The sequence below is a fragment of the Leptidea sinapis genome, chromosome 29 (assembly GCF_905404315.1).
Source record: "Leptidea sinapis chromosome 29, ilLepSina1.1, whole genome shotgun sequence".
Lineage (NCBI taxonomy): Eukaryota > Metazoa > Arthropoda > Insecta > Lepidoptera > Pieridae > Leptidea > Leptidea sinapis.
This window is the reverse complement of record NC_066293.1, coordinates 9,144,166-9,167,371: the sequence shown is the minus strand read 5'-3', so window position 1 is coordinate 9,167,371 and position 23,206 is coordinate 9,144,166. Positions and strand designations below refer to the sequence as shown.

Below are 23,206 nucleotides of genomic sequence, written 5' to 3'. Positions count from 1 at the left end.
TTCGTAAATTTTTTGCGAACATACTTATAGTAAATTTAAGACTTTTATGGTTTTCTCATGTTTGACATGGTCAGATCTGGACCAAATTGCAAAGGGACCCGTGAAGTCACACCAGCATTCAAATAAAAAATAATTATTATTTATAAATATATACGAAAATCGGTTCACCCAGTCAAAGATTCTGAGGTAACAAACATAAAAAAACATACCGACGAACCTCCTCCTTTTTTGAAGTCGGTTGAAAAGAGCGACTCTATTGTTTTCATTTCTGACTGTGTCCTCTCATCTGTCCCATTCTGACATGCAGGTCTTGTTGGGGACTTGTCAATAATTATTGAAAAAATATTAGTTTTTATTAAATTACTTACGCTTTTTGCATATCAATCTTATATAAATAGAAATAACCTTACATGACATGACACACCATATTTTTTGAGTCGTTAATGTCTAATTTAGGCACTTTTCATAGCATACTTAAGCTTGTTGATTGGCACACGACTAAGGAGCAAAGTGTGCTTCCATTGTCTTTAAGCACACTTTTGCCGTTCCGTTATCAGACTGCGAATGATATTTATTTATTTAATTTAGGTACAAAAACGATTACAAAGTAAAACATGTGAAATATAAAATAAAAATAAAGATCTTATCACTATAAAATTGTAAATCTAACTATTGTACACAGCGTTATATTATTTACAATCACAATGAAAGTATGTAAGTACAACTAATATTTGAGTTCTATGGTACAGTGCTTCTTAATTGTTATTTTAAAATTATATAAACTTTCATTAAATATGTCGATTTCACAATTTTTAATACTACTTATCTACATATATGTCCATATGTATAGAAAGTCATTGTGTAATTGAAATGTAAATCTTGATTTAAAAGAGTGGCAATGAGTTTCTTGCTACTTCTTCTCATTAGCTCAACCCTTTATGAAGAAGCGGTAGATTCAATAAGAAAAAATATTTCTTTCGACATTGATAAGAGTCATTCCCGTGACCTACATGAATAAAGTGATTTTGAATTTCAATTTGTATATGGAGTATCTCTGCCACCAATTTGTATATCATACTCTCCATCTGGATGTGTGGCGTTCCTCAGAAGTGCTTTTTCAAGGAAGTTTCCACCGCTACTCACTTGGAACTGGTTTGGAATTGTTCGGTGTGTCCATGACGACGACATGGACACCAAAAAATCGCGTATAACCAACGCTGGTAGTGTGTTGAAATACTTCGACGGTCTACGATCAAGTAAGTCATCACCTATCAGCTTGATTCTTTGGCGTTGCGTAAAGATGTGAGTTCTCTCTGCATCTTCTACCGCGTATCATATTGATTGCATTTGGCATTCTACAACTGCGCGTATTGCGAGGAAAATCTTGCCTTGCACATCCGTTCTGAGGAATCAATTAGCAAGGAGAACTTTTTCAATCAAATAAACAAAGAAAAAAGTCAAATAAAGTAAAGTAATACTCACGAACGCACTCTGGTATCTCAGAACTAACTCCAGTTAAGCAGATGACTGTCGCAGTTCCAACCAATTTGTACCCAGGAAGACACACTACAGTATATATTATGAAGTCCTCACTAGGGTTTGAGGCGCCGTCGACCCGAATTACCCCATTTTCAATCCTAGTAGGTATCTGGCACCTTTTGGGCTTTTTCCTGAAACAAGAATACATAGGTACAATGTATACATACTTTTACAACAAGAATCAAGAAAATGTTCAAAGCTGAATAAGGTTTTAAGTAGCTTGGTGTCTATTTTAGTGTCTTCAAATTGCCAGATTGGTTAAAACTTTTACCACCATTTTCGTGCTTTTTCAAATAACCACAGTTTTGTCGTAACTCTTACCACATAAATTGAATGAATAAGATTTTCTCCCTATATGTAGATATACTTTTATGTGCCGTTTTTCTGGTAAAGGTTACTTTGATAAAGTTGACTTTCTTAATGATATTACAGATTGAGAATGGAGCGTCCGTCAGGCTATTTAAATTATAAATTTGATTGTATAAAAATCTTGATTATAAGAAAAGAAGAAGAGTTTCTTTCGTGTAAAACCTTAAACCCTAGATGATTAATACGTCTAGATAGAACCTCTTGCGCGCCATCTATGTAACAAAGCCAATATTTTCAAAATTTTTGGGTGGAAATCAGTTTATATGCTTACAATCCTCGTTATTCACTACTAATCTGAATAAATGAACCTACACAAAAAAGTACAAGCTATAGGAATAAATTTTCTGAGAGAAGTACCAAAAAAATGCGTCACGCCATGCCAAAAAACTTGTTTAACTTCAAAGAAAAGTGGTAGTTCAAAAAGGCTCGGCAGTGTTAACTATAACCAACAGCAAGCATTAGCAACCTACAAATAAGACTTAAGGATATGTGTAACAGGATTAAGTAGTCTTCATAGCTCCAAATGCTATACTTTCACCACAAAACTTGTCTAAAAACACCATGTTTGCGTGTTTTCTGCTTACTCTTGCCAAATGATCTATTTCTATTCGAGCAGCGCTGCGTTGCACGCGGTCTAATGGTTATAGCAGGCCGGACTTTATGTATTTCTTGGACTTCTGTTGTGTGTACTTATAAATTATTAAAAAAAGTATAATGTAAGTTGTACGCTTAGTTTAAGTAGCAAATATGATTACTGATAGTACGGGCAACAAGATGTGATAAAGAACGCAAATAAGAATTCAAAGAAAGAAAAGGATTGATATATAACAAAGGTTATCAAGAGCCAATCAACAACTAATCACAATAACAGCAAAAATCAACAAGAAAAGTAATACGTACGGTCTAAGGAAACGAAAAAGACGTATCACTGCCAACGCAATACAAACAGGTATGGTTCACAAAATGGCGGACCAGATGTTGACAGCTGCGGTACTGACTGCTTCCCTGTACCACGAAATACACAACGCCAGCTGTCATCGACCAACTTTTTTCTTATGATAATAAGGGACGAGACGAGCAGGACGTTCAGCTGATGGTAATTGATGCGTCCTGCCCATTACACTGCAGTGCCGCTCAGGATTCTTGAAAAACCCCATAACTTCTGAGCGGCACTACAACTGCGCTCGTCGCCTTGAGACATAAGATGTTAAGTCTCATTTTCCCAGTAATTTCACTAGCTACGGCGCCTTTCAAACCGATACACAATAATGCTTACAAATTACTGCTTCACGGCAGAAATAGGTGCCGTTGTGGTGCCCATAATTTAGCCGGCATCCTGTGCAAAGGAGCCTCCCACTGGTACAACTGACCTCCAACTGACGCTATTACTGCGTACGAGTGACAGGGACAGATATAATAATCGCTCGTTATCGCAATGTAACTCAGTAACGGTCTGTTTGTTTACTTTCTTCAACTCGTCTCGTTGGCCTTAGTAGCTATAGGCCGTCCGTTTATCTGAGTCCTCGCCTGCGGGGTACAGGGGTACAGGGGGACTGAGACAGGTGCGGGTGGTGGGGGCGCTTAGAGAGATATAAGGTAAGGTACGGACAGACGTGCTCACTACTAGCACGAAAGCATGCTTTTATTGAGCATGTGCTCATTAGTAGCACGTGTGTACTGTAATGAGCATACTTATTTAGAGCGTGCTTAAAAATCAAACGACGTTTGATTTTCGAGCATGCTACCTGAGGCGCGGGTAGAAGGGGGCGTGCTCCGAGCGCGTCTGAACAGGTTTGCTTATTAGCATTTAGCATGCTATTATCGATTTGATCTCGATCCGCGGCGGGCGACTATGATTATTTTATTGAGTTCTGTATGGATATCACTGTCACTATATCTTTGTACATCCATTTTGTCCAAGAGCCTGTTGCCAAATAGCAGCACGTCTGTCCGGTACGTTTGCTTTGAGCATGTTTTTTTATGAGTAAGCAAGCATGATTATTGGTGGCAAAACCTATACACGAAATGAGCGATTACAAAAATTAGCCCGCAGCCCGCACCTGTCTCAGTCCCCTTTGTCGTCATACCCCCGCGCCCCTGTACCCCGCAGGCGAGGACTCAGATAAACGGACGGCCTTGTATATCTAATGTATTCATTGGGATATATAAGAGATATTTACTCGAATGATTCAATGACTGGAGCCTGCGTTGTAGTAGTTGTGGTGATGACTCTGGTTCTATTGCAGAGGAGATCTGACTCATCCGAACCATCAGCGCACTCGTCAATCTGAAGCCGAGAGGAATCACTATCAAAGGCTGTACAAAAGAAATTCTTGCGTGTTTAAAACTATCTTATGAAAGGTGGTAGGGCTAACTACAACGAACGTTTAAAAATATACAATTTACTTTCACAAGCCAAAGACGTCACTTGACAGACTGTTTTTTTTTATGAAACTAAGGGTTGAGACGAGCAGGACGTTCAGTTGATGGTAATTGATGCGCCCTGCCCATTACAATGCAGTGCCGCTCAGGATTCTTGAAAAACCCCAAAAATTCTGTGCGGCACTACAACTGCGCTCGTCACCTTCAGACATAAGATGTTAAGTCTCATTTTCCCAGTTATTTCACTAGCTACGGCACCCTTCAGACCGAACACATTACTGCTTCACAGCAGAAATAGGCGCCGTTGTGGTACCTATAACCTAGCCGGCATCCTGTGTAAAGGAGCCTCCCACTGGTAAAACTACTGTATCAACTTAAGAAAAATATGTGTGCATGAACTAACTTGTTCCGAACTTCTCGAGCTTTTGCCATACAGTGTTCGTGCCAGGTCTATACACACGCACAGAACTTTCAACCTACCGACTCCTAGAACCAATATTGGGTTTCTTCACAGAATGTGTTCTTCAGTGGAATATCACATTAATGTCGACCTGTTTTTGCACTTCTCTATTGCGTCATTTAAGAATAAGTTAAAACAACAATAATTACAGCCCTTACCTTAAACCTTGTTATATTAATTCATTATAATATCCATCAGTATGTCTGTCAGTGTCTTGATTTATATAATATTGTGTATTCGCCTAAATATTGTATTGTTTATATAACTTAACGTTCTGTTGTCATGTCTGTATAATTGGGTCTGTATAAGTTTAATAAATCCGGCTCGAAGGACCATGAAAAGGGGTGCACTTAGGGGTAAATATATGTATTGGTTTTATGGTAAAAGTATTTATTTACTTAAAGTACTAAATTAATCTATGACACTTGTTTAATAACTATAATTAATGGTTCTATTTGTGAGTACGCGGATTTCTACTATTAATTGGTTAAAATGGTTACTCGGACCAGTACTGTAATGGTTATAGATAAATGGTTAATAGTAAATAGGACCGGACGGATCAATGGTTACTCGCCTGGGGTTTCTGCCTTACTAAAGGCACCACATGGCATAAAGGCATAAAGGCATTTATTTTCTCAAAATTGATTCCTTTAGAATTCTTTTTGATGTCATTTCTTATACTACTAGATACTACTACCGCTTCGGAAACAAATGGCGCTCTGAGAGAGAAGAAGCGGCGCAAGAAACTCTCCCAGCATTCTTTTTTTTTGCGCTCTTTTCAATAAAAATATACAATATTGTACAGTTGCTATAAAATAATCACAATCTAGTCCCAGGCGGTCCGATCATTTAGATATTCAGCAGTGGAGTAATAGGATTTACGACAGAGCCATTTTTTTATAAAACATTTAAATTTATTTATAGACAATGCCTGAACAGTGGCTGGGACTTTATTGTAGAAGTGTATACATTTACCCTTAAAGCTATTATGTATCTTATGAAGCCTACTAGAATTAGTTACAAGCAATCCCTTATTTCTAGTGTTATAATAATGAAAATCACTATTAAGAGCAAAAAGGTGACGATTTTTGTGAACATATATTAAATTTTCATAAATGTACTGACAATAAACAGTCATAATATTTATTTCTTTAAATTTTTCTTTGAGAGACTGTCTATAACCAAGCTGATATATAGCACGAACAGCTTTCTTTTGCAGAGCAAACACTATATCAATGTCAGCAGCATGACCCCATAGTAATATACCGTACGTCATGATGCTGTGAAAATAACTAAAGTACACTAATCTAGCGGTCGCAACATTCGTGTACTCTCTAATCTTTCTAACTGCATATGCCGCAGAGCTGAGTCTATCTGCTAGATGGGTAATTAATATGTGGACCCCACTGAAGCTTTTTATCTAACGTGATACCCAGGAAGACCGTAGTGTCCACAAGTTCCAATCTCTGGTCATTTATAAGTACGTTGGTTTGTACCTCCGCTGTGTTTGGTGTAATGAACCGTAAACACTTTGTTTTTTTACTGTTTAAGTGCAGATTATTCGTCTCAAACCAACGCACTATCTTTGAGAGTGCATTGCTTACCTCGTCATCAATATCCGCACGTCGCTTCACTTTAAAAATAAGTGAAGTATCATCAGCAAACAATACAATCTCATGGCTATCATCTACCACAAACGGTAGATCGTTAATATATATAAGAAACAAGAAAGGACCGAGAATAGAACCCTGAGGAACACCTATTCGCACAGGTTTACCCGAAGACCGTTTGCCATTTACATCGACTATCTGAACTCTTTCGCTTAAATATGATTTTAACAGATTTAGGGCTCTATTTTTCACTCCATAATGCTTTAGTTTTAGGAGTAAAGTTTCATGGTGGACGCAGTCAAATGCTTTTGACAAATCACAAAAAATGCCCAATGCATCCTGTGACTCTTCCCAGGCGTCAAAGATGTGCTCAATGAGTCTAGTACCCGCATTAATTGTTGATAAACCCCTAGTGAAACCAAACTGATTTTTGTTCATTAATTTACAAAAATGCATTTGTAGCTGTTGAAGCAAAAGTTTTTCAAAAATTTTACTAAAAACAGGCAGCATTGAAATAGGTCTGAAATTAGCAGGGTCAAAAGAACTGCCCGATTTAAACAAAGGTATAACTTTGCTGTATTTCATGAGGTCAGGGAACACACCCTCATCTATGCATTCATTAAATATTATTGCTAATTCAGGTGCTATAATGTCAAGTATGTATTTAACAATATTAGTCGAATGGCCCCATAGGTCTTTTGTATTTTTTAGGTTAATTAATTTGAAGATTTTTATTATATCGCTACCTGTAACATACTTAAATTTCAAGTCAGTAGAAGATACTGGTACGTGTAATTTAAGCATATCATATGCTGCTTTTGGCTAAGAGTTAAGGTATTTGGTCGTGACAATCGGGATTTCGGAGAAGTATTTATCAAATTCATTTGCAATTTCTATTTCCGAATTTATAACGCGATTATTAATATTTAAACAGATAGAGGTGTTACGGCAATTCGATCTACCAGTTTCATTGTTAATTACACTCCAAGTCGCTTTTACTTTATTATTACTGTTTTTAATTTTATCTGCAATGAAACGTGTTTTCGCTTCATGACAAACTATTTTAAAAAGCTTGGAGTATTTTTTTTACATATATTTTAAATTCTTCACTATTATTGTAATGTTTCTCATAATAAAGGTCATATAAGCGTTTACGACTTTTACATGGTTATAAGTAATTAATATTATCTACTAAGCAATATTTGTAATATAATGCTGTTCAATGGATTTACTTCGAACATGTATTCTTTTGTATTCTCAGTGAAGCTATTCTAGGATATATCCAATAATGTAATTTATATACATTATTTATTTTCATTTTTTACTATAGTGATGTATCTGTTTGTTTCCTTAGTAAATATCACTACATCATTTTTATAACAGGCAAATATATTACTTTAGTGTACATGACAAGTTACGTCTTACACTCTCGATTTGTACCTATGTCAATTTGTTTTAGTGTTCTAACAGTTCACCGCAATATTTTAACGAAGTGTTCACACCTGTGATAGTTTAGCTAGAGGTATGAATTACTTGAGGGTGTACTATAGTATCGACTATTATCCGGACCTCTGTTATACGGATTCGCAATTATCTACATTGCAAGCCAAGAGTTTCAACCAGACCAGGGGTGGGACAGACGCCTTAAAGTGACGTTTTCAGAAGACTGTAGTGCCATCTGTTAGTTGGCCCGAAAATTAAAGCTTTCTCAGCTGTCACTCGCTTTGAAACCTTTCAACTTTTCTTTAATTGTGTCATTGCCCACCTGGTCATAAAATGGCGGCAACTTCTAGCGTTTGCGCATGTATGTAACTCTCGTGTTCCATTTTGCATATTTGCACTACTAAATCTATCATTACCATATTTTAGTAATTTGACATTTGGATAAAAATCCGGACTTTTTAGTTGATCCCGTTTAGACTTCATTTCTCGTAAACATTATATACGTTATGTGCTATAAGTTAATAAGTCGTTTTATAACTATATTCCATATAATTAAAGATAGATTTCGGACAAGTCTTGACAAAATACGGACTATAGTATAAAAGTCCAGACTTATCTGGATTAGTCCAGATGGATGGTTACCCTACTCAGGACCGATCTCTCTGCCCCAGCTACAGAATCTTCAGATGAAACCTTCGTACACGCAGGTAACTTACATCGTCATAATACAAAGCGTCGTACACACAAGCAACATATTTAATAACAATATAAACCTTCGTACACGCAGGTTACTTACATCGTAATAATACAAAACATCGGCCACACAAGCAACATACATCATAACAATATAAACATTCGTACACGCAGGCAACTTACATCGTAATAATACAAAGAATCGTACATACAAGCAACATACTTCATAACAATATAAACCATCGTACACGCAGGTAACTCACATCGTTACAATCGGCGGCCTCATCCACACATGCTCCGTACGCACACTGGAAAAGGTTGGTGCTGCAAGTAGCCCCGGCGCATGCGCGGAGCGTCTCGTCCGAGCCGTCGGCGCAGTGGACTTCGCCGTCACATGCGTAGTACACGTTTATCAGTTCTCCGTCGCCACATTTGAACTTGTATCTGAAGAAAATAACAAGTAGTGGAAGTAAGTACTACGTAATAAGAGGCGTTTTTTTCTTACGCCAAAGAAAACGACAACAAAGGTGACGAGCGTACAGGTCACCTAATGTTAAGTGATCACTGCAAAACATAGCGGCACTAGGCCGCTACTTCACACCGGTATTTTGTGCGAGTGTGGTAGTACTCGTAAGTAACCCGGACGAGTCTTGCCCGATTGTGCTGACGTCATAAGACGGCAGCGTGACTCTCGCACTTCTTAAAGCCCTTAGATATAAATTTTAATAAATATTAGCTTAGAAAGGAATCGAACTGTGTAACAAAGAGGATGTAAGTACTACGTAATAAGAGACGGGACTTTTAAATTTTTTTAAGTATGAAACGTGCAGTGAACTTTGGCATAAGTTTGAAATAGTACCTAATTACAATATTATGGTGACGAAGTATAATCCTGCTAAGTTTGAAAGCGAACAGCCATCTCTGGTCTGGTGCACCTCAGTATCAGTTGACGCCAGGTGACCCGTACGCTCGTTTGTCCTCCTTTTCCATAAAAAAAAGTGAAAACGTGGTGGATTTCGGCTATCTCCGTTTTTTAGCCGACTTCAAAAAAGGAGGAGGTTCTCGATTCGTCGGTTTTTTTATGTTTGTTACCTCAAAACTTTCGACTAGGTGAACCGATTCTGATAATTCTTTTTTTATTTGAAAGCTGGTGCTTCCCGTGTGGTCCCGTTGTAATTTGGTCCAGATCAGACAGTGGCATCTATGAGAAAACCATAAAAGTCTTAAATTTGCTATACATACGTACCTATAGCAAAGTGGATGATAAATTTACGAATAACTCAATATCGCGCCAACCGATTTCGATGATTCTTTTTTATTGGAAAGAATATACTTCAAAGATACTTTGGTGAGAGTTTGGTTAGGTTCTGATTACGAAATCCGTGTAACGGCACTCTTCAATTCTTAGCAGCAAATTAACGATACCCGGCCGAATCTTTTTTAGCTATCCGGATATTTAAGTCATCTACCATAACATAGTTATGATCAAGTAATTGTCGTAGTCGAATATGGTGATCAATGGGACTCCTTAACGACTTACAGGAAGGGTGCGAACTGTGGCAGAATTTCTAACCGTCTGTAATCAAATTGCAAAGCGCTTACGTTCATTGCTGCATTGAAAATTTTAATATATCTACACATATTTAGCCAAATTGTTAGTTAGTGTACTTCAAATTCACTAAAAATCATAAAATAAAAAAAAAATAACAATAAAACAACCGACTTCGAAAACACTATTTCTAAACAATAGATATAATATGCACTAAAAAGTATAAAATAATTGCGTATTTTTATACAATCTAATAAATTAATTTAATCCTAGTTACGATTATTGTCATTTTTGGAGTCTGTCACCCTTCGGACCGAAACACAATAATAGTGTTTCGGTCCGAAGGGCGCCGTAGCTAGTGAAATGGGGCAAATGAGACTAAAAATCTTATATCTCAAGGTGACGAGCGCAATTGTAGTGCCGCTTAGAATTTTTGGGTTTTTCAAGAATCCTGAGTGGCACGGAACGTCCTGCTTGTCTCGTTCCTTATAACCATGAAAAAAACCTCTCTCGTGGAGGTGGCGCTGATGGTACTTACCCAACAGTATCACTCTCGTTTCTACATTTATGGTGCAGCTCATCAGAGTTGTCTGCGCAATCTTGGACGCCATTACACAGAGCCGTCCCATCAATACACGCTCCATAAGTGCACCGGAATAGATAGTCTGGACATCTGCAAAATATAATCTTACTTACTTTTATTTTATAGCAACTGTACAATATTGTATACTTTTATTGAAAAGAGCGCAAAAAAAAAGAATGCTGGAGAGTTTCTTGCGCCGCTTCTTCTCTCTCAGAGCGCCATTTGTTTCCGAAGCGGTAGTAGTATCTAGTAGTATAAGAAATGACATCAAAAAGAATTCTAAAGGAATCAATTTTGAGAAAATAAATGCCTTTTTTGCCTTTTTTACAACAAAATATTCCCCCTTCCGAGATTTTTTTTGGGGAAAAAAGTTTTATTCAATATCTTTTGGGGAAAAACCTATACTGAAGTACTCTCTCAATCCAAGAAATAATATAAATTTCGACTCTCTCAAGGGAATCAAAATTTTTAGGGTATTTTTCTTTGACCTAGAACTATGAAATTTGCCAAAGTACGTCTTATACTAAAGTATAGGGAAAACTCTGAAAATTATACATTTGTAATAAAATCACTAAAAAACAGGACCCTTATGCAAAGAACGGCGGCCCAAACTTTACATTGTGTGTTACGTGGGTATGCCGCTGAAAATCATTAACATTTTTGGAATAAATAAATGTGTCCCTAATTAAGACGAAAAGACATTTAATATTACAAATTATTTATTAATTCATGATAATTATAATTTTGATGTAGATAGGCTGTATGTAAAAAAAATGTGTGCCATTTTCCATAATTTTCGTAAGATTTTGTTTAAATCGCATTTGTTGCTGTGTGGTATTGCGGGGAAGGTCAACGCGTGAGACTGCCGTAACCCCAGGGGTGGGACAGACACCTTATAGTGACGTTTTCAGAAGACTGTAGTGCTATCTGTTAGTTGGCCCAAAAATTAAAGCTTTGTCAGCTGTCACTCGCTTTGAAACCTATCAACTTTTCTTTATTTCTGTCACCGGTCATAAAATGGCGGATAAGTCTAGCGGATGCGCATATATGTAGCTCTCGTGTTCCATTTTGTATATTTACACTACTAAATCTATCCTTAATGTTCTATATTGTGACAGAATTAAATAACTAACTCTACGCGCAATTTCAAAATTTATTACTTATTACAAAAATTGCAATACCTACATTAAAAAGTAGAGTTAGTTATTTAATTGCGTCAGAATAATAAAAATGAATTTTATAATTTCGAGCTTTTTTTCTATTTTTGAATTTTCAATATCGCATATCGTTAGTTCGTAGTTTGTTCTTAATTGTTCGCTATAAATAATTGTTTGCTCTTTTGTTGTTTATTTAAAAACAATTAATTAAAAATGGGGAGAAACGCCTACTATTTGGTTCTGGCGTTGTTTTAACTGTTCTAACATAACCTAACCTAACCAATTTTAATGAATTGCAAATTAAAAAAAAAATCGAGAATAAACAAATGTTTAAAGAGAACAATCAAGAACAAATGGCGAACTAACGATGTAATAAAAAAAAACTGGGGGGCTAACTTTCCTGAGCTTGCGTAGAGAGGGCTCTCTTTTCCCTATTATTACCGCTACCCACTGACATCTTAGTACCCCCTCCCCGCTACCGTCTGTCACCCCGTGAGACGGCCGCGCACCAAGTTGTCGGACTAAGGTCAGTATTTTAATTAGGTTTTATTATGTGAAAATCCATAATTATCTAAATATTATGAGTTATCGTCGTGTTAATTCCGGCCAGTCTGTAATTCAGCTTAACTATATTTGTATATACAATTTTTCATACTACTTACATAATATTTCTGCAAATCGCATGGGCTTCGTCACTGCACAGTTGTGGACTCCTCCCGAAGTTTGATGGATGCTGATTGACCTTGGTCAGGAAGGCCGGTAAATCTATTAAACGTCTTCACTGGTGTTTGCGTTTTCAGTCTCTCGGTCTTTCAGTCTTTCGCAACTCTTTCTGGTATGGACCACAGTCTAGCTCCATATCGCCTGATCTTTTAGGATTTGGCAGGAATGACACGGAATTTAATCTAGTCAAAAATCTATCTATGGATGCCAGTAAATAAAAATTTTATATCGATATCGATGTTGAACTTTCCCATCACTACATACTTGTTACGGCAATGAGTGGGGGAATGTAAATTTTACGCACGTATTACAACTTATATCAAATGCGGGTGGCGAGCAAATACAAACTGTGCGTCTTTATCGTAAGAATGTTTCATACTACTTACATAATATTTCTGCAAATCGCATGGGCTTCGTCACTGCCATCCGGACAATCCTTAACGCCGTCACATTGCTTATCTGTTGTTACGTTAGTACCATCCCGGCAAATGTACAATGGCTTGCTGAAAGCATTCAAACAATAATATTATGACCATAGACTGGATATCGTTTTGAAAATATTGCGTGCGTGTGAAATGAGGCAAATCTAAAGAAATAAAACCTTACTAATGTTAGATTAGAATCTTTTTAAACTGTTCTGTGGGTTAAAAGTACTTTGGAAACGCTGTCCATATCTTAGATAATTTATACGTCTATAATATAAAGCCTCTTGCTGCTAGACAACCGATAAAAACAGGCTAGGTTTAATACTTTAGTGTGCGTGCTTAAAATAGATCTTAATTGTCAATCTAAATTTTATGTTTTATTTGGACCTAAATAATGTGTCTTATTTATTCACTACCCTGAGAATCTTGAAAATATATCCAACACATAGATATAGGTAACCATATCAATAAAAAATTGCGTTCGTACAAAGTACACGTGAAACCTGCATTGTGTTCATAACCTCTAAACTGTATAGTGAAGTCGTGGTACATGTTGCTAGGATGACACATGATTCCAACCGCTATGAAAGACATTACTATCTCCGCTACCATATTTATGTTCTTCAACTATGATTGCCTGGTACCAAAACACTGAATAATGCTTCCTATCTTATTTTCTACCACGTTAAATCATATGTTTTTATATGTCTGACACTTTTAAGTGTCGCTTTTTCGTTTCATCGACTTTCAAATCACAATGAAGAAGAAAGAAAGAAGAAGAAAGAAAAAAAGTTTATTCATGACTATATAGTACAATAAAACAAAATTGAGAAATATTATTTTCTATATGTCACAAAGTGGTCCCAACTCAGCATATTTGGTGGTTTGAAAACCAGCGCTGGTCTTCCGTTGGGCCATTTGGTGACGTCGCTTTAAAGATATAGTAGGTAACTAATGCGTAGACTGAGTAAACAAGATAATGTATTAGCTTGTCAATTTCTGAAGTTTCTAAAGTTCTGACTGACAAGTTGACAACTCTGTCAAATGTCAATCTGAGTTCGAAACTTTAAAGTAATAATATGTGATCACAGATCAGTTTACAATTTACATTATTTATTCATTATTGTTTGTTTTTGAGTGAAACAAAAAAATATAACTACATAAAAATATTGAAAATGACGCTAAAGAAGTTTTCCCTTTAACAAAAGATACCTAATTTCCTTTTTAATCTCTTAGCAAAAGTTCCTCCAAAAACTACCATTTTGGACTGTCTTGAACAACCTTTCGTTAGTTTGTTCCAGATGTCGTCTTCAGGTCATTACTGCATCATATACTTTCACAACATCTGTCCCTTGACTAAATTCAAATATTTTTATTTAAAATAGGATTTAAAATCACTAATAGAACGTTAAAAACTTCCACCTATTCGAAAAACTATGCCTCGGTTCTTAAAAAAGCACGGGCGAAAGAAGCACAGCGAGCCTCTTTTTTGTCACATAAAATATCGTTACAATGAAATATCGTACAATAAAATTTCTTATTTAATAGCCTGATAATAGGCCGTCGCTCCATTCTCTATCTGTGATATCATTAAGAAAGTCATATATTATGTTATAGTAACCTTTAACGTTTTGTTTACATTTATTTGAGCGTTTTCTGGAATCTTATAAAATTATAGAATATTCTTATAGAATTGAACTCGAATAAAAAAATATTCTTATTATTTGGCAGTGGCATAAATCCTATAATAGTATTATGAATTTCATTCAATTAAATTTCAAAATTGCTCTTTATCGCTCAGAGGGCAATTGAGAGGGCTATACTCGGAGTTTCTATGCCACAAAGATTTATGACGTATTAAAAAAAAAGTTGTTACTAGATCTCGTTCAAACCAATTTCTGAAGTTTGCATGGTACATCGTATATTTTTTTTGTTTTTGTCATTCTTATTTTAGAAGTTACAGGGGGGGGGGGGCATATTTTACCACTTAAGTGTCCCCCGCGCAAACTATTCAGTTTAAAAAAAATGATACTCAAAACCTGAATATCATCTAAGACCTATCCATAGATATTGGTTTCATAAAAAAAATGTTTGAGTTTCAGTTCTAAGTAGTGGAGAACCCCCAAAACAGAATACAACAGTTTCGGAAAAAAGTGACAGTTTCGGCTGCATGTGACATACATCCGGACAGACATGACGAATACATATTCCGTAGCCAAATGGCAAACGGAACTCTAAAAATCAAACGAAAACGTATTTCTGGATGATCCATACGCATCAGCTACTGTTCCTTAATTATAATAGGCAAGACGGTGCGGGGGGAGGGTATAATATGGTATGTGACAAACAGACATAACAAATCCATAAGGCTTTCTGTTTTTTTCCATTTGGTTACGGGACCCTAATAAACTTACTTTGTGTCACACATTTTCTCGTCACTTTCGTCTTCACAGTCAAGCAGGTTATTGCAGTACTTCCTCGAATCGATGCACTGTCCATTTCTGCACTGCCATTTACCGGGCCTGCCGAAAAATACTACATTACTTCAGCGGCCAGAAAAAGAGGTATTGATGGATGAATGTGTAAATGTGGGCCAAGGCGAAGTAAATGCACACAATTGTACTTTTTTTTTTAATGAAAATAAGGGACGAGACCAGCCGGACGTTCAGCTGATGGTAATTGATAGGCCCTGCCCATTACGATGCAGTGCCGCACAGGATTCTTGAAAGACCCGAAACTTCTGAGCGGCACTACAATTGCGCTCATCACCTTGAGACATAAGATGCTAAGTCTCATTTACCCAGTAATTGCTTTCACATTATTGCTTCACGGCCGAAAAAGGCGCCGTTGTGGTACCCATAATCTAGCCGGCACCCTATGCAATGAAGCCTCCCACTGTTAAGTGCCCTCAGTTACGATACCCTTGGGCCTGGGACTTCCTTATTCTTCTTATGCCCCGGGCAAGCCGAAGAATAGGGCAACTTCATGACTCCTACCGCTTCTCATATTACCAGGTGGCGTTAAAGTTAGTTAATTACACTCATTGTCTTCACTTGAACTCATTTTGTCAGATACAATTACTTTTCAAAATCAAAAACTAATAATATTTCTCTCGTTAAAGTGCTTATTCATATTTTTCTCAATAAATAGCTTTCTATATGCAGGCCAGTTCGAAATTTACTTTACTGGACATAACTATGGATAGATAAGATCTTGTCATTATACGGTGATAGCAATGTATCCGTAACTAGGGATACGTTATTAAAAACGGCCGTAAATCTTTGATAAGTTATCTTCTTGGTTGCAAAGTTTCGGAGTAAAAGAACGTTACATTCTTAAATTACATGACAGTTATTTGAGTTTACTATGTAATTTATTTTGTCGCTAAGATTTAGATTTCCAAACAACTTTTGCCGGCCGATTCTCACCTTTAATTGACCAGTACAGGAATTTCAACTTATCTCGGAGAAGGTTGTCAAAGTAATGTAACAAATCCAAGCATTTTTGAGATAAAGCCTTAACGTTACTTTGCTGTAAGATTTCAGAGTTAAAGTGTTTTCAAATGACAGCTAGTTGCCATTCATATTTTTCGAATACTATACTGAGAGAAATACATTACTTAATGCATCACAGTGTACATGTAATCATATCATCCTAATTTTATGTTTAACAAGGCACCAACTTCAAAATGTCGTAAAAAAGATCTGTTTGTTGTTGTAAGGTCGTCCCTTGTTTTTAAATACATATTTATACTAGTGGATCCGAAAGACGTTGTCCTGTACACCATAAATTGGAAAAATCGGTCCTGCCGTTAGGAATAGCTCACTAACATACATACACATGGGCAGGAGATTTATATATGGACATAATTGAGAATCTAAACCTTGAATCCATTTAAACGCACACAAAAATTCATTCAAATCGGTTCAGCCGTTTAGTTCACTGTGAACACACGCACAGAAGAATTATATATATATAAAGATAACATCACTTATAAAAAAAATATTATGTAAACATACCCGCAGGCTTCTCTAGTGCTGCGTCTTAGATGAGTGTTCTCATACTTATTTATATGACTGAAAACAAAAACAATATTTTATTAAAAATAATTAAAATCAATCTTTTCCAACGCGGAAATGCTGCCTGTATTCTTGGTACACTTCCACGTAGCTATTCTTTTCATCAGACTAAAGCTGAGATCTATAGAGCACACTGAGACTATGCTCAGACTTTACTTAGTTAGGTACGTAGAACTTAGCTGAGTATATTTTTTTTATTTATTTATTTACACACAAAAAAAAGTATTTTACAATTTTACTTAAATTTAAGCACAATCATAGACCTATTCGGGTTTTACCGTGTACTCGTCGCATGTTATAAATAATTAATTAAGAGAAAACTAGAAGTATACTAAATGACATAATATCAATACTTAAAACTAATTACAATATGGCTTCAAAAATTTATTACAATTATAATTTTATAAGCTTAGCATAATCTTAAATTTCGTTTTTATAGTCATTTGACAGCTGAAATTATGCTAAAGAATTCATTAAAAATGTAAAATGAAAACTACTGGGCCAAACTATGCGAAATTTTTATGGGTCCAAGTGGCAATTATTTCGCATCAAACTAAAGAAGAATCACGTAAATCGGTTCGTAAATATCAGCTAAACGGTGTACATACATAAAAAAATACTAAACGAATTGGGAACCTCATCCATATTGAAGTCGGTCAAAAAGAAATTCAAATACGAGATTATATTTATTATTTGCGTTACCTAAATAATAATCTAATTGCAAAACATGAAGACGCTCAAGTATTTTAAGGTGTCCGTTTGTTTTATTCTGGCTTACATTAACTAACTTTAACATTAACAATTATGCAAAAGTACCGGTTAAGCATAACTGTAACTGTTAACCGAAACCGTCCAATGTTCGCCGGTTAAAACCATTGTTAATGTTGAATATCCAAATAGCTACCTGTCAAAAGTTTTATATAAATATTAGATTTTGACTAGATATTTCACTTTTTAACTTTAACTATGTCAAGGAATACGATGGTGAAACACATTACGCAGTCTATGTTAAAGTCAGCGTTAAATTTTATTTAAAACCTTAACTATAACAGCTAGTATGATGCACCCAAGCCTTAGTTAACCAGAATCTGCGTAGTCAAGATCAGAGTGTAGAAGAGATTGTGATAGCAAAATTTTGGTGCTAAGAATAGGTAGGTGTTTTCTCCAAGTACTTTGCTTACTTACTTGTAGTTGTCGATAGAATCTCTGACAATATTAACCGCAAATACATTTGGAACAACTGAAAACAAAAGAGAGCAAGTAAGTTTACTGAGGATATCTTATTGAGACGGAATGTTGTAGTGGTTTTAACATATTAAACACTGATCTCTACTATAATACCACTGGACTGGCGGCTGTCAAAGTGCTTTTGGGCTTGTATGCTAGTCGCCATTTTGGCGATGGCCAACAGCCATGTAGCGAGAGTCTGCGGTACTAAAACTAGAGATGACAAGATCAGCTCATCGAAAGATGATGGGAAAATAAATTGTGTACTTTATTACGTTGATTCTTGTAGTATAAATAACACGGAAAACGAACGAAATCAATTCAAAATGCAAAAATACTAAAGAGTATTGTACGTTCCTTCGCAGCCATTTGAATTATACGTCAAAATTAGTTCTCTGGTCGCTCGCGAGTGGCGCTTCGAATAGGCACATAAAATTTGCCGTCAAACATATGGAGCAGTCTGTCCAGTGGTATTTATACAGATCAGTGTTGGAATCATTGAAGTTCTATAAACAAATAGACTCACATTCGCTTATAAAAAGGTCGTCAAAAATGTCCCAGTGGCGTTCTGTTACTTTTAACATTAACAGACAAACATTAAAATATTCGTTCAAGTTAACATGTTATTTCGTGGCAGTAATTTTCAAAGTCGCTCATAACTGGAAGTAGTTCCACGTAGTAACAATAATCGTAACTAGAATTAGATTTATTAAAGTGAATGTATAAAAATACGCAATTATTTTTATACTTTTTAGTGCATATTATATCTATTGTTTTGGAATAGAGTTTTTAAAGTCTGTTGTTTTTTTGTTAATTTTTTTTTAAAGACCTATTGTACAATTATTACCAATATTGTATTTTCTGTAATGTGAACGGCTTACAAGAACGTGAACACTTACATACTAGTGCTATTTTAAAGCATATTTATATTTCACCACTAAAGTATGTAAGTTTTGGATTTAACTTTATTTTAAATTTTTTTTTGGATTTAACCAAATTTAAAATTGGACAAAAGCTGTCTTTGTAAGCAAATATATGTTGATGTCCGCTTACACTACATATAACAAAAAGATACCCTGGAAAAGATATCTAAGTCTAAAAGACAAATTTTGTTTACCTAATTCAAGGAAGTTAACATTTAAATAACAAGTTTAACTAATTATTTTATGTAAATAAAAATATTATATTTGAGTATTAGTTTCTCTCAATGAAGGTTACCTTAACTTATTAAATCCAAATCCCTTTAGAACGTAAAGAAGTAACAAATATAAACACAACCCAATAAATGAACACACAAACTTTCCCCTTTATAATGTGAGTGTGATTTTTTATTAAAAACGTAAAAAACCTCCGACTGAACATATATTGATCGGAAAATAGGGACAGACTGACGAACGAAAAATTTATAGCAACCCTCTTTTTCGTCTGGGTTTAAAAAATACCTAACTGCTACTCCACTGATGTCACTGTCCAAATCGGGTTCTAAATTCAAAATACGCAGTTGAAACTGAAATAGTGTTTACATTGCTGTCTTTTGACCAATAATATTTTAAAAAACTTGAGTAAACGCAGAAATGTATAGACATTGCATTCGAAAGTTATTATGGTGTCATTGGTGGCATGTGCCATATTACAGCTTTGATTTTGTATGAGGTGCATTGTCTTTATGTATAGAACGTCATTGCATCGAACACTCGAAAGTAGTAGACACTGACAGTCGAATGACATTTCAACATGGCGACCGTAGTTCTTATTTTTGCCACTTCACAGATAAGTTGATATTACTATAACTGGGACAGCGACCAGTCTCGGCAACGTATGATGTGGCACTCAAGTGTGTATGTGTGCGTGAGTCGATTTGGTCGCTCTGGTATGATGTAAAAGTACTGTTCCATTACAGTATTTTGACTGTGATTCCCGGCTAGGTAGGTATATTTTTTTATGACAATAAGGGACAAGACGAGCAGGACGTTCAGCTGATGGTAGTTATAACGTCCTCCCCGTTACAATGCAGTGCTGATAAGGATTCTTAAAAAGCCCTAAAATTCTGCGCTCGTCACCTTGAGACATAAGATATTGTTAAATCTCATTTGCCCAGTAATTTCACTAGCTGCACTCCTTCAGAGCGAAATACAATTATGCTTACACATTACTGCTTCATGGCAGAAGTAGGCGCCTTTGTGCCATTGCGCCATAATCTAGCCGGCATCCTGTGCAGGAGCCTCCCACTGGTACTGGTATACTCATAGATTTAGAATTTAGACGAGCTGACAGTCTGATAATGCGAGACCAATTTTGATGTGTGATTTAGTTATGTATTATGCAAAATTCTAAGACTGGGGCATCAAAATCGGTTACAGAAGAATAGATTCCCTTTCGCTTTTTATCTTGCTGTATCGTCGTTATTTGATGCGATTACTTATTAAGACAGTAATCACGATAAAAACAATGAATACGCATCCAATATACAATAATTTATACTCAAACAGTTAATTTTTTAATTTAATTTAATTTTATGAATATAAGGGACGAGACGAGCAGGACGTTCAGTTGATGGTAACTGATACGCCTTGACCATTACAATGCAGTGCCACTCAGGATTCTTGAAAAACCCAGAAATTCTGCGCGACACTACAAATGCGCTCGTCACCTTGAGACAAGATGTTATGTCTCCTTAGCCTATAATTTCACTAACTTCAGCGCCCTACAGACTGAAACACAATAATTTTTACACATTACTGCTTGGCGGCAGAAATAGGCGCCGTTTTAAATTTTAATTAAATATTTGATATTTAAATCGCTTTCTAGCTTGAACATGATTCTTGTGTTGGATGCAGCATGTTACAAACTAATTTGTTATATTACAGGTAATGTAAAATAATCATTGATTTAAAAGACTGCCTGTTGAGTTTCTTGTATGTTCTTAGGTAGATTTAGTAATTTAAATTTTATATTTGTAATGACGGTGCAAAAGCGATTACTTTAAGCCTCTTTGCATAAAGTTTATTTGACTGCATCACAAACAAGTGCGCCAGAACACGGTAGGCAGAACCGGCGAATCCCCACTACTGTGAGCGAGAACCGGCAAATCCCTACTACTAGTAAATTATCCGAATACTGGGTCGCAAAATCTCGAGCAATTGTCCAGTCCGCGGTCATCTGGATGGCAAAGTCAAATTAGCCAAAGAAGTTGGGCGTCACGGAGCACGGTAATATACTTCAAGCCGGTCCACATTCTTGCGCTCTACAAAGCGCTGATCCGGCCACATATGCTAGTGCTTTGTGAACTGCAAGATCACTTGGTGTTGCCTAAAGTAGTCGCTTCATTGTGTGTCTTCTACTACGTGTATCACGGGGAGGAATTCCTAAGAGCTGTTTGACCTGATTCCTACTGCTATATTCCACCTTCGCACGTCACGCCACAAAGTAGGTAATCATCTCCACCATCTGGATGTGTGGCGTTCCTCCACAGTGCGGTTTTCAAGGAACTTTCTTCCACGTACAACCAAGCTGTGGAATGAGCTTACGCGTGCGGTGTTTCCGGGACGAATCACTTACACTTGTACAACTTTCTAAAATGCCGCTAAAATTTCTGTGATTCCAATGGTGTTGCAAGAGAATGTGAGATCACTAACATCAGGTGACCCGTACGCTCATTTGTCCTCCACTTAACTTAACTTACCCAATAAAACGAGTAACACTAGAAACATCTCACTTAATTAACACTTCTCTACTCATCGGTTGGTACTAATGCATGAACACTCAACAACACTTAACAATACTAATCCACAGAATACAAAACATTAAGGATAAAGTACTGAATATTATTTATCATGACCCTATGGAACAAAGGCCAGTGACACACTGATAAACTTTAAAAGTCATATTCAATCTGCATGTCGTGGCAAGTAATATAGGATATTTTCGATTTGTCTAGATATGTACATATTACGTGCATCATATAGCCATTGATTGGTGAACCTGCCAACTGAGCTAGAGATCTTGGGTCCGAATCCTGGTAGTTGCATACATTTATGTAATGAATACGGATGTTTGATTCCGAATCATGCATGAATGTTTTTATATGTATTTATGTGTGTATATATGTATGTAGGTATGGCTACTATGGGGCAAGATATATGATTTGTGTATAGTGTCTCAGTGTATCAAGGTCAGCAACTCTTTTGAGATTCCTCTGTTGTTACAAGAGAGCATAGGCTGTGGTGATCACTTAAAATCACGAATCGTACGCTCGTTTGTCAACACCTCCAAAAGAATTGCCAATAAATTCCGGCAGAAGAATATAAAAAAAAACAACGTACTACGTATATAAATTATAATTAATATGTTAGCAGTGAGCCAGTGAGTCAGATTTAATAGTGGCTATCACAATAGATCACATTGGTCGCAGTGAAACAGGGCTGCATTGAACTGAACCAAAGCCACTTTACAAACCATAACCATCCCTCAAACTACTTTCGAACCGGTGGTTCTAGTATCATAAAATATTTGACTTTGAATGTAGGTATTAATAAAACGAACTTAGACGCAACTAAATACGACCATATAAACATTATCACTGTAACGCGAGATAGCAACATGTTTTGCAAGTTTTTTTTGGGTGATATTTATTAAATGATAATAAATTATTGCAATATTATAAGTTTATTCGATTTTTTATTTTGTTTTGTTTTTTTTTTATTTTGTTTTATAAAAATGTGGTAGAAGATTTTTAACGTAGTTTCTGATCAACTCTTGGCAGTTACTGCTTCTGTAAGTATCTAGGAATCTTTCTCTTTTTTTTACTGCTACTGAAGTTTTACTTAAATAGGCGAATAATTCCAATACCAGCACAGGATGTCAGAGAGAGCATTGTTTACTTCGTCATATAAAACTTGGCTTCTTGTCATTTTGAATATGAGTGAAGTGTCATCCGCAAACAATACTAGCTTGTGTTAAAAACACAA

The 23,206-nt window shown here is 36.0% G+C and overlaps 2 protein-coding genes across 2 annotated transcripts in view; both read right to left on the bottom strand.

Moving 5' to 3' along the window:
• LOC126973332 (serine hydrolase-like protein) overlaps positions 1 to 23,206 on the bottom strand; it is a 275,685-nt gene that overhangs the window by 49,347 nt on the left and 203,132 nt on the right. The gene's annotated exons all lie outside the window — the stretch shown is intronic.
• On the bottom strand, positions 1,490 to 22,090 carry LOC126973333 (low-density lipoprotein receptor-like). The gene is made up of 8 exons (XM_050820558.1): positions 21,922 to 22,090; positions 18,198 to 18,252; positions 16,953 to 17,009; positions 15,348 to 15,455; positions 12,895 to 13,011; positions 10,584 to 10,718; positions 8,760 to 8,940; positions 1,490 to 1,670 (listed from the first exon to the last, which is right to left on the bottom strand). The coding sequence occupies exons 1-8, from the start codon at positions 21,947 to 21,949 to the stop codon at positions 1,638 to 1,640; spliced, it is 714 nt and encodes a 237-aa protein (XP_050676515.1). The 5' UTR covers positions 21,950 to 22,090; the 3' UTR covers positions 1,490 to 1,637.

Excerpts from the sequence above, each read along its gene's own strand:
- LOC126973333 (XM_050820558.1), bottom strand. The coding sequence starts at position 21,949 with ATGTTTCTAGTGTTACTCGTTTTATTGG. Across the intron at positions 18,253-21,921 it reads AGTGTTACTCGTTTTATTGG|TTGTTCCAAATGTATTTGCG; the intron begins GTAAGTTAAGTT and ends TTTTGTTTTCAG. Across the intron at positions 8,941-10,583 it reads AACGAGAGTGATACTGTTGG|ATACAAGTTCAAATGTGGCG; the intron begins GTAAGTACCATC and ends TATTTTCTTCAG.